The 12,025-nt window shown below is 46.2% G+C and overlaps 1 protein-coding gene across 6 annotated transcripts in view; it reads right to left on the reverse strand.

The window, feature by feature from the left end:
* The window catches only part of LOC139245640 (zinc finger protein 462-like), a 238,632-nt gene that overhangs the window by 156,529 nt on the left and 70,078 nt on the right, over positions 1 to 12,025 (reverse strand). For all 6 annotated transcript variants that reach the window (XM_070871221.1, XM_070871222.1, XM_070871223.1 and 3 more), the window contains exon 6: positions 6,972 to 7,229. In XM_070871221.1, the coding sequence (XP_070727322.1) occupies positions 6,972 to 7,227 (256 nt within the window). In that variant the 5' untranslated portion in view covers positions 7,228 to 7,229. The remainder of the gene's footprint in view (positions 1 to 6,971; positions 7,230 to 12,025) is intronic.

The following is a 12,025-nucleotide window of genomic DNA, read 5'->3' on the forward strand; positions in this document are numbered from 1 at the left end:
TGTAACCCTGATCTAGTGTACTATGTTGACGGATCAGCCTTACGAAATGATAGGGGCCAACCTAGAGCGGCTTATGCAATTGTAACTCAGTTTAATGTTGTCGAAACAGCCTCTCTTCCAGACTCCTTTTCAGCCCAACAAGCCGAATTGTTTGCGTTAACTCGAGCCTGTATTCTGGCTGAAGGACACACAGTTAATATCTACACTGACTCCAGCTTTCATTCACAGATAAAGGAAGCCCAAGTCAAGCCAGCGGAAGGGAAGTGTCATAACCTGGAGCCAGGGGAATTCGTTTACATCAAGATTTTTAAAAGAAAAAGCAGTCTACAGCCAAGATTCGAAGGACCATACCAGGTCTTGCTGGCGACCAATACTGCAATCAAGGTAAAGGAAAGACCAACATGGATCCACGCATCCCATTGCAAACGGGCACCCGACCAGGAGGAAGGGAAGAAGGAACCAGAGGAACAGAAAAAGGAAGACTGAATAAGGAACTGTATGGACTATGGGGACTGATGGTGCTGGGCTTGACAGGGATTTACTTTACATTATTGATTGCACCAGGGGTACAGACCCGCCACCGAAGGGAATTGCACGTAAACGTATTTATGGCACTGAGTCATAGGTATGCTCAAGAAAGAAACTTGTCGAGTTGTTGGATATGTTCCCAGGTACCTGTCCACTCCAGGGGGGGTATTCCCCTGAGATCTGTCCCCTTTAACGAATCAGAAATGGTAGAATGGTTGACAGTACAAAATAGGACAAAACTAACTAAGGGGCCAGAAACGAAGGAGCAGACAGAATGGAGGTCGGCAGGGTATAAACTTACAGCCTTCCAGGGATGGTACCAGCCCAATGATGATAATAACCATCAGCCTCCCTTCCTAAGCATTACTCCCAGAATAGGAAATCCTGAAGGTATAATATGCCTAGTGAGTAATGAGACTAAAGGACCAGAAATGGGACGCAGCAAGTGTTCCCAAATGATTAAATGGCAAGCCACAACTAATCCCACCAAGAGTAAGATAGCAACCGTTGGCTGGACAACGGTCCATAACAAAGCCCCAGGTGAAGGGTGGGCAGGAGAGACCACTCGAGTAGGGACAGTGCGAAAGGACCAGGAGCTGATGTCCTATAATTGCACCTACTTTATTTGTGGCCATAAAGCCTACCCATGGTTACCAGCCAACTGGACAGGGTCCTGTTACTTAGGATATGTGGTACCCCTTATCAGATCAGTAAGGACTCTAAGGGAGGCCTATGGAAGTCATAGATTTAAACGGGATTTGACGTGTCTAAATGGAATATTCAAGGTAATGGTGCCACCCTATGGAATAGCATCGACCGAATGGCAGTTACGGGAACTGGCTAACTTAGTGGAGTCAGTAGCCAACCGCAACTTCCCAAGCCTTTGAAGGGATAAATGACGAAATGGTAGCTATTCGAACAGTGGCTCTCCAAAATCGTATGGCCTTAGATTATCTCATAGCTAAGGAGGGAGGAACATGCGCATTAATAGGTGAAGAATGCTGTACGTTTTCCCAGATAAATCAGAAGATATCGTCAGTCTAGCTGAAAACATCAGGAAAAAGGTAATAGAGTATAAACAGACAGTTGGCCAGGACGGTATCACCTTGTGGGGTTGGGCATCGGGATGGTTGGGAGCCCTGGGGAAATCTGTGGTACAGGGTTTGATCATATTCCTGCTGATAGTCTTCGCCCTGTATCTATTATTTGTCATCGTTAAGTGTTGCTGTGCCAGGGTGGGTTAAACTATGATACCTACCGAGACCACGGCTAGAGTTATGGTAGCAACAACTGCTGAGGGCTCTTGTGTGGAAATGGAAATGGAGAGACTGTACAAGATCAGAATGGATTAAGTTGTCCTTGTGAAGGACAAAATGGGGGAATGTAGAAATGTATTTTTGTCTCAGCTGATACCATACGGTATTTGTGTGCCCTTTGCAATATATATATATATATCAAAATGGAGTCCTGGCCCTTCCAGAACTTTCTGCATTTGAGCAGTCAGCTTGCATAAACAGCTAAACCTGGTTTGAGATGGCTGATGGCCATCAGACAGCTAGGAGACAAGTCATGCTGAGACAAGTACCCCCCCCATGGTGCTTTCCTATTGTCTACACTACAGAAGTTCCATGTCACCCCACCCTTATCTTCTAGCCATTATCTCTTGCAGAGACCTCATCTATTTGATGCAAACAGGTAAACTGACCAGGAAATTGAACTTTCCTGACACAATACAGGACAGATGATAGCCCAGGCTTGTCCAGGATTTGATCTGCCGAGCAATTGCTCACTCTCAAATGCTTCCATAACCATAGCTAGATCTGCGGGCTGCACCATTTCCACCCCCATGGTGGGCAATGGCAGCCTAAGAGCACAGCGCAATTTTCTGTGCCTGGCCTGTGGTGGATGGCGCAGTTGTATGCGGACAACTTGAGCGCCCATCTCTGAATACGGGTCGATGTGTTGGTATTTATCCCTTTACTCTCGGAAAACAGGGATACAAGTGGCTTATGGTCAGTTTCCAAATCGAATTTTAGCCCAAACAGGTATTGATGCATTTTCTTTACCTCAGACACACGCTAACGCTTCTTTCTCAATCATGCTGTAGGCTCTCAGCCTTAGGCAGACTCCTCGATGCATAAGCAACCGGTTGCAGTTTCCCAAAATCATTAGCTTGCTGCAATACACACACCCGATGCCATATGATGACGCATCACATGTTAGTACCAAGCGCTTACATGGATCATACAACACAAGCAATTTGTTTGAGCATAACAATTTTCTCGCTTTTACAAAGGCATTTTCTTGGCTTTTGCCCTAAACCCATTCGTCCCCTTTTCAAAGTAAGACATGCAATGGTTCGAACAGTGTGCTGAGACCCGGTAAGAAGTTATCAAAGTAGTTCAGGAGTCCCAGAAACGACCGCAGCTCCGTCACGTTCTGTGGCTTCGGTGCATTCTCGACTGCCTCCGTCTTCGCGTTGGTGGGCCTGATGCCGTCCGCCGCAATCCTCGTTCCCAGGAACTCCACTTCAGGCGCCAGGAAAATGCACTTCGAGCGTTTTAACCTGAGCCCCACGCGGTTGAGTCGACGAAGAACCTCCTCCAGGTTCTGCAGATGCTCGACTGTGTTCCCACCTGTGACCAAGATGTCGTCCTGGAAGACCATGGTGTGCGGGATCGACTTCAGTAAGCTTTCCATGTTTCTCTGGAATATCGCCTATGCCGATCGTATTCCAAACGGGCATCTGTTATAAACAAAAAGACCTTTTGTGCGTGTTGATGCAGATGATTCCGCCAGTTCCTGTGTTCATGTAGGCTGAAGTCAGATCCAGCTCCGTGAACGTCTTTCCTCCCGCCAGTGTTGCAAGGAGGTCATCGGCCTTTGGTAGTGGGTATCGGTCCTGCAGGGAGAAACGATTGTTACTTATTTTGTAATCGCCACAGATTCTGACGGTACCGTCTCCCTCAAGGACAGGCCCACTCGTTGAACTCAATCGGGGAAATGATGCCCTCTCTTTGCAGCCGGTCTAGCTCAATCTCTACCCCTTCTCTCATCATGTACTGTACTGCTCTCGCCTTGTGATGGATGGGTCGCGCCCCCGGAATTAGGTGGATCTGCACTTTTGCTCCTTGGAATTTCCCGATGCCTGGTTCGAACAGCGAAGGAAATTTGTTTAAGACCTGGGCACACGAAGTGTCGTCAGCGGGCGATAGTGCTCGGACGTCGTCCCAGTTCCAGCGTATCTTTCCCAGCCAGCTCTTGCCGAGCAGCGTGGGACCATCGCCCGGTACCACCCAGAGTGGCAGCTTGTGCACCGCTCCATCATAGGAGACCTTTACGGTAACACTGCCGATTACAGGAATTAATTCTTTTGTGCAAGTTCTTAGTTTCGTGTGAACTGGAGTTAAGAGTGGCCTTGAGGCCTTGTTGCACCACAACCTTTCAAAGGTCTTTTTGCCCATGATGGACTGGCTCGCACCTGTGTCCAGCTCCATTGACACCGGGAGTCCATTTAGTTCAACATTCAGCATTATCGGGGGACAATTCGTGGTGAATGTGTGCACCCCATGTAGCTCTGCCTCCTCGATCTGAGGCTCTGGTTTGTCATGATCCTCCGTGGATTTGTCCTCCTCTGCAACATGGTGGTTTGCAGGTTGTAACAGGCTTTGCAGCTCGCCTGCACACTCGGAGGTGTCCCACTGTTCCACAGCCCTTGCAAACGTACTCTTTGAATCGGCATGAATGGAAACGATGATCACCTCTGCAGCGCCAACAAGGTGTTAATGGCCTTGCATTCATCACTCTTGATGGTGGACTCAGACATCTGTGGACATGCAGCTGCAGGCATGTGTAACCTGTCCTGTACGTTGCGATTCGAAAACAACATCACTTTGTTCACAGTACTTGTAGCAGCACTGTGTGCTGAGAGATTTGCTTCGTTTTCTCACTGGTGGCAATGATAGCCTGGGCTATCGCTATGGCCTTACTCAAGGTTGGAGTCTCTGTAGTCAAAAGTTTGCGAAGTATGGTTTCGTGGCCAATGCCAAGTATGAAAAAGTCTGAGCATGTGCTCCAAATTCGCAATGTCCTGCAAGGTGTCTTAGCTTGGTGACATAACTCACCACTTCCTGGCTTTCAGACCTTTTGTAGGTGTAGAACCGGTACCTCGCCATCAGAGCACTTTCCTTCGGATTCAAATGCTCTCAGACCAGTGTGCACAAATCGTCGTATGATTTCTCCGTGGGTTTCGCTGGAGTGAGTAGATTCTTCATGAGGCCATACTTTGGTGCCCCATAGACGGTGAGGAGGATCGCCCTTCGTTTGGCAGCGCTCTCTTCCCCATCTAGCTCGTTGGCCAAGAAGTATTGGTCAAGTCGCTCCACAAAAGTTTCCCAATCATCTTCCTCCGAAAATTTCTCCAGGATGCCCACTGTTCTCTGCATCTTTGGGTTCGCTATCTGTATCTCGTCGCGAGTTGGTGTATGGAGAAAGAGTCAAACAGTACACTGTGAGCTCACAGTAAAATGTGACCGTAGTCTTTTATTTCCAGAGTGCCTCTCCAACCTGTTAAGCCTCCTTAAATACCTGTGCTCCCAAGGGATTGTGGGATCCCTTGGGACTCCAGGGGATAAGCTCTCTGGTGGCTGTACAGAGTAAATAAAAGTTTACATATATAACAGAGCATGCCGGGGATCTCAGACGCTGTAATCGTGACCATCAAGAAAGGTGACAAGTTCGATTACAGTAATTAGAGGAGTTTCCTTGCTGTCTGCCACAGGGAACGTCATCGTAAGAATCCTCCTCAATCGCCTTCTCCCAGTGGCTGAAGAGCCCCTCCCAGAGTCGCAATGCAGATTCCGCCCACTAAAGGAGCACAATGGACATGATCTTCATTGCGTGTCAAATTCAAGAGAAATGGAGGGAGCAGCACTAACCCCTGTACATGGCCTTCTTTAATCTCACCAAGGCCTTCGACACGGTCGATCGTGAGGGATTATGGAGTGTCTTCCTCAAATTCGGCTGCCCTCAAAATTTCATTTCCATCCTTCACCTGCTTCACTATGACATGCAAGCCCTGATCCTGACCAACTGATCCACCACAGATCCAATACACTTGCGGACCGGGGTCAAGCAAGGCTGTGTCATCGCACCAACGCTCTTCTCAATCTAACTTGCTGCAATGCTCCATCTCACCCTCAATAAGCTCCCCGCTGGAATAGAGCTAATCTACAGAACAAACAGGAAATTATTCTACCTCCGTCGTCTCGAGTCGAGATCCAAGGTCGTCCTATCCTCTGTCATTGAATTACAGTATGCAGATGACGCTCGAGTTTGTGCACACTCGGAGGTTGAACAGCGTGGACTATATCCTCAGGAGCCTACGGTCAACAAGGGCAGACGTCGATGACAAAGTCCAACAGCGCCTTCAGTGTGCCAGTGCAGCCTTCGGTCGCCTGAGGAAGGTGGTGTTTGAAGACCAGGACCTCAAACCCGGCACCAAGCTCATGGTCTACAAAGCAGTAGCGATACCCACCCTCCTATATGTCTCAGAGACATGGATTATGTACAGCAGGCACCTCAAAGCGCTGGAGAGGTACCACCAACGCTGCCCCCGCAAGATTCTGCAAATCCATTGGTAGGATAAGCGCACTAATGTCAGTATTCTCACTCAAGCCAACAACCCCAGCATTGAAGCATTGACCACGCTCGATCAGCTCTGATGGACAGGCCACATTGTCCGCATGCTCGATACTAGACTTCCAAAACAAGCGCTCTACTCAGAGCTCCGACACGGCACGCAAGTCCCAGGTGGGCAGAGAAAATGCTTCAAGGAAACCCTCAAAGCCTCCTTGAAAAAGTCAACATCCCCACCGACACCTGGGAATCCCTGGTCCAAGACCGCTCAAAATGGAGAAACATCCGGGAAGGCACCGAACACCTTGAGTCTCTTCGCCAGGAGCACGTGGAAGCTAAGCGCAAACAGCGGAAGGAGCACACGACAACCCAAGCAGCCACCCACCCGTCCCTCCAACCATCGACTACCCCACCTGTGACAGGGACTGTAGATCCCGCATTGGACTCAGTCACCCGAGAACTCATTAGTGTGGAAGCAAGTCATGCTCGACTCTGAGAGACTGCTTAAGTAGAAGACAACTCAGGACCCAGATGCAATAATTAACAATATAAAATTCTTGATAGTAGCTTTTGTTTTAAGAGTCAAATTTATTACCTTATACTGAGTAATGGGCAAGACATGCACTTCAACAATCACTCGCATTTATATAAAGCTTTTAATCAAGTAACGGCTGCCATTATAAAAGATGAAAAAATTCAAACAAATTATCTGGTTAAAGATATCCATCCATGAGGTTTAAACTCTCAACCCAGCAGTCCTTTGCAGAGCTTTAAATATGAAATACTTAATTGGAAGAGGACCTTACTTTTGTGCTCCAGAATGTGATTGATCAGCCTGCTTTTGTGCTTGGTGTAGTAGAGGCACACAGGACAATGCAATACTCCAGATTTCTCCTCAGTTGAAGCTAGGCCAAAATCTTCCTTAATGAGAAGAGTGTTCTCATTTTCACTCCCCGTCATACCACAATTTTCTTCAAAAGGTGTCTTTATCCATCTTCTTTGTAGAACAACTCTGATCACTGACTGTGAGTTCACATTCTCAGCATGCAGAAGTAAGGGCATTTCTGGTAATAAATCAAAGAAGAAAATAAAGAGGAATCTTGCAATGTTCTTCTCAGACAGCAACACAATGTAAGTAAAACTGACTTGTCCTAATTTTTATTTTCTAAACTTTTCAAATATTACATTTTGAAAAATAGCCCAAGCATTTTGCCAGGTAGATGCTGAAGAAATTTTAAAAGATGGGCCAAGTAGAAGTAAATTATAATACTTAAAAATTGAGACAAAAAAGAACTCAGAAATCATAACTAACAAAAAAGCAGAGGAGAAAGAAAAACTACTGGAGCTAGGAAAAGATCACAAGACTGAACCAGATTCTATATCTTGGAAAGATTCCGGCAACTAAAATATCAAAGAGAAAACGCCATCATCGGAAGGCCAAGTATCAGTATGGCCTTGCCATAAAAACATACACTTACAAGCTACCTTGTGTTCAGCAAGAACCAATGCAGTCATGTGCTCTGTTTTTTTTGGAGCAGGCTGCTCTTTTTGGCCTAAATTGAAAAACCAGAGTTTCCCCAATCAATTTGCACCAGTGTAACTCAGTTAGTTACAATTTTTTTTAGGTCAGTTTTTTTTCAGCCAAAGGGGGCGTAACCAGCCACCAGCGCCAATTCTGGTCATTTATGGAAGTTTGGCCAGCTGAGAGTTACTCCAGTTCTCCAGAAAACCCTTGGAGAGTTAAATAAATTGTCACAAATAAGAAAATCGGGGGGGGGGAAGAAAGGGAGAGAGAGAGAGAGAGAGAGAGAGAGAGAGAGAGAGAGAGAGGACACCAAGGACCGAACCGGCAAGCCCTTCGGGCGGGGTTGGAGATAAGTTGCTGTTGTGTGTTTTTCAATTCTTTTAATGTGTTGGGAGCTGGCTGTATGCTTCACTTTGCAGCCTCAACTCGCATTGTGTCCCTGGTTACTGTGGCAGCCCAATTTTTTTGGCGCAGATCAAAGCTCCACTCCCAAAACTAAAGGACAGGTTAGGCCACGCCAAAAAGAAGAAATCCAACGGGGAAAACATCGAACATTTTTTTTTGCCGTACTTGGGGCCCCCATAAAATCGGGCATAACTCTTCAAGTACGCCAAAAAAAGCTTTGGGGAAAATGGAGCCCACAATAAGGAAACATAGGTTAACCAAGGCTGCTAAGACCAGTCTGGTTAATAGGTTCACACTCCCTGCAGCCAAGCTCCCTATTCCATGAAAAAGCTAGTGACCGCAGCTACAGCCTAGTTAATATGTTATTCTATAACTCAACAAGTGGAGCGCGTCAGTCGCACTCTGACCTGACGATTTAGAATAGAGATGTGCAAGGATGTTCTGTTTATTTGGTAGGGGGTAACAGCATATGAACAAATATGGAAAAAGGGCAGATACCAGCTTAGGATATGCATAGAATGTCTGAGGGTTGTAATCAAGTGAGAGAAACCTCATTTGTTCCTAGAAATAGAAGCGAGATTCCCCCTCAGTTGAAGCCAGGCTAAAATCTTCCTTAAAAAGTGTATTCTCTTTTAAAGAGGCTTCTTGGAGACCTAACCGTTATATGCTACGCATTTCCTACCCTTGATGACATCAGCCATTTGTGTGGTGCCACATGTATATGGTCTCCCTTCCATATCTGCATATAAACAATTGAAAAGAGTCTTCAGAGAACAAATGCAACTTATTTGTGCAACCCTAATCTTAGTCTGCATTCCTATGACCCCTATCCTCTCCAAACTACTCATGCTCCCAGTGCCCCAGCATGTTGCTTTCAAGGTTCTGTCCATGACCTTGGCCCACTCTACTGGAGTGTCCTCTTCCTGCTTTATGTCCCCACGGTACGCTTCGCTCTTCTAACCCATATAGGGCTACATCTCTAAATGGTTTATTTTTATTCTCCTGCACCATTTCCAGGATCAATCCTTAGCCCCTTCCTTTTCTTTTCATTCTCAGGATATGGACATCGCTGGCAAGGCCAGCAGTTATTTATTCATTTTTTTAAAAATTCGTAGCCAATCTTTCCAATTCTTTGTCAAATCACAAACGCCAGAGGTCACCTTGCACACATCAAGGATCACTCTGCACCAATGCTCTTAGCCAAAAGGCCGAGAGCCACTGCACCGTTCCTGAAAGTACTGCAATACCAGGTTCGTGCCATGTAGGTGGATGGGTCAGGCCCCCCCACACACCTCCGTGGAGGTGGATGGGTCAAACCACCCCACCCACCTCTTATTTCAGTTATTGCCCAGACCTCGTTAGCCTGATAGTGGGACTATTTCAGAGAGCAGTTAGAGACAACCACATTGGTGTGGGACTGGAGTCACATATAGGTCAGACCGGCAATGATGGAAAGTTTTCTTCCCTGAAGATAATTCGTGAACCAGTTCGATTTTATGACAATTCTCAATATTAGACGAGATAAATATCGAGAGAGAGGAAGTATTAAAGGGCTTATCAGCTTTGAAAGTGGATAAATCCCCAGGCCTGGATGAAATGTATCACAGGCTGTTGAGAAGCAAAAGAAGAAATAACAGAGGCTCTGACAATCATTTTCCAGTCCTCCCTGGCTACAGGTGTGGTGCCAAAGGAATGGAGGACTGCTAATGTTGTACCTTTGTTTAAAAAGGGAGAAAGGGATAGACCGAGTAATTACAGGCCAGTCAGCTTAACCTCAATTGTGGGAAAATTACTGGAAAAAATCCTGAGAAACAGGATAAATCTTCATTTGGAAAGACATGGATTAATCAAGGACAGTCAGCATGGATTTGTTAACAGAAGGTCGTGCGTGACTAACTTGACTCCATTTTTCGAGGAGGTAACCAGGAGGGTCGATGAGAGCAGTGCGTATGATGCAGTGTATATGGATTTTAGCAAAGCTTTTGATAAGGTCCCACATGGCAAACTGGTCACGAAAGTAAAAGTCCATGGGATCTAGGGCAAAGTGGCAAGTTGGATCCAAAATTGGCTCAGAGGCAGGAAGCAAAGGGTAATGGTTGATGGGTGTTTTTGGGAAGGTTTAAAAAGGCAAGGGAATACACATTAAAAAGTACGACACTGAAAAGTGTAGAGGAACAAAGGGACCTAGGAGTGCAGATCTACAGATCCCTGAAGGTAGGTCAAGTAGATAAGATGGTTAAGGCGGCATGTGGAATACTTGCCTTTATTAGTCGAGGCATGGAATATAAGAGCAAGGACGTTATGCTTGAACTGTATAAAACACTGGTTAGGCCGCAGCTGGAGTACTGTGTGCAGCTCTGGTCACCACATTACAGGAAAGATGTGATTGCACTGGAGAGGGTGCAGAGGAGAATTACAAGAATGTTGCCTGGACTGGAGAATTTTGGCTATGAGGAAAGATTGGAGATGCTGGCTCTGTTTTCTTTGGAACAGAGGAGGCTGAGGGGAGACCTGATTGAGGTGTATAAAATTATGAGGGGCCTGGATAGAAAGGACCTGTTTCCCTTGGCAGAGGGGTCAACAACCAGGGGGCATAGATTTATTAATAATAAATTTATATAGCACCTTCAATGTAGTAAAACGTTCCAAAGCACATCACAGCAGTGTTACAAGACAAAACAGATAAATTTGACACCGAACCACAAGTAATGAAGGCAGATGATCAAATGCTTGGTTAAAGAGGTAGGCTTTAAGCAGTGTCGTAGAGGAGGAAAGAGAGGTAGAGAGGTTTAGGGAGGGAGATCCAAACAGCTGAATGCATGGCCATCGATGGTTGAGCAGTTATAATGAGGGATGTTCAAGAGGGTAGAATTTGAGGGGCGCAGACATTTTGTGGGGTTGAGAGGCTGAAAAAGATTACAGAGATAGGGAGGGATTTGTAAACAAGGATGAGAATTTTGAAATCGAGGCATCGTTTAATTGGGAGCCAATGTAGATCAGAAAGCAAAGGGGTGATGGGTGATCGTGACTTGGTGCGACTCAGGACACAGGCTGCTGAGTTTTGGATAACCTCACGTTTACATAGTGTAGCATAGAAACATAGAAAATAGGTGCAGGAGTAGGCCATTCGGCCCTTCGAGCCTGCACCACCATTCAATAAGATCATGGCTGATCATTCACCTCAGTACCCCTTTCCTGCTTTCTCTCCATACCCCTTGATCCATTTAGCCATAAGGCTATATCTAACTCCCTCTTGAATATATCTAATGAACTGGCATCAACAACTCTGCGGTAGACAATGCCACAGGTTCACAATTCTGAGTGAAGAGGTTTCTCCTCATCTCGGTCCTAAATGGTTTACCTCTTATCCTTAGACTGTGACCCCAGGTTCTGGACTTCCCCAACATCGGGAACATTCTTCTTGCATCTAACCTGTCCAGTCCAGTCAGAATTGTGTGTGTTTCTATGAGATTCCTTCTCATTCTTCGAAACTCCAGTGAATAGAGGCCCAGTCGATCCAGTCTCTTCTCATGTCAGTCCTGCCATCCCAGGAATCAGTCTGGTGAACCTTCGCTGCACTCCCTCAATAGCAAGAACGTCCTTCCTCAGATTAGACAACCAAAACTGAACACAATATTCCAGGTGAGGCCTCACCAAGGCCCTGTACAACTGCAGTAAGACCCCCCTGCTCCTATACTCAAATCCCCTAGCTATGAAGGCCAACATACCATTTGTCTTCTTCACCGCCTGCTGAACCTGCATGCCAACTTTCAATAACTGATGTACCATGGCACCCAGGTCTCGTTGCACCTCCCCTTTTCCTAATCTGCCACCATTCAGATAATAATCTGCCTTCATGTTTTTGCCACCAAAGTGGATAACCTCAGTTATCCACATTATACTGCGTCTGCCATGCATTTTCCCACTCAC

Source organism: Pristiophorus japonicus, unplaced genomic scaffold, assembly GCF_044704955.1.
Source record: "Pristiophorus japonicus isolate sPriJap1 unplaced genomic scaffold, sPriJap1.hap1 HAP1_SCAFFOLD_226, whole genome shotgun sequence".
NCBI classification, from domain to species: domain Eukaryota; kingdom Metazoa; phylum Chordata; class Chondrichthyes; family Pristiophoridae; genus Pristiophorus; species Pristiophorus japonicus.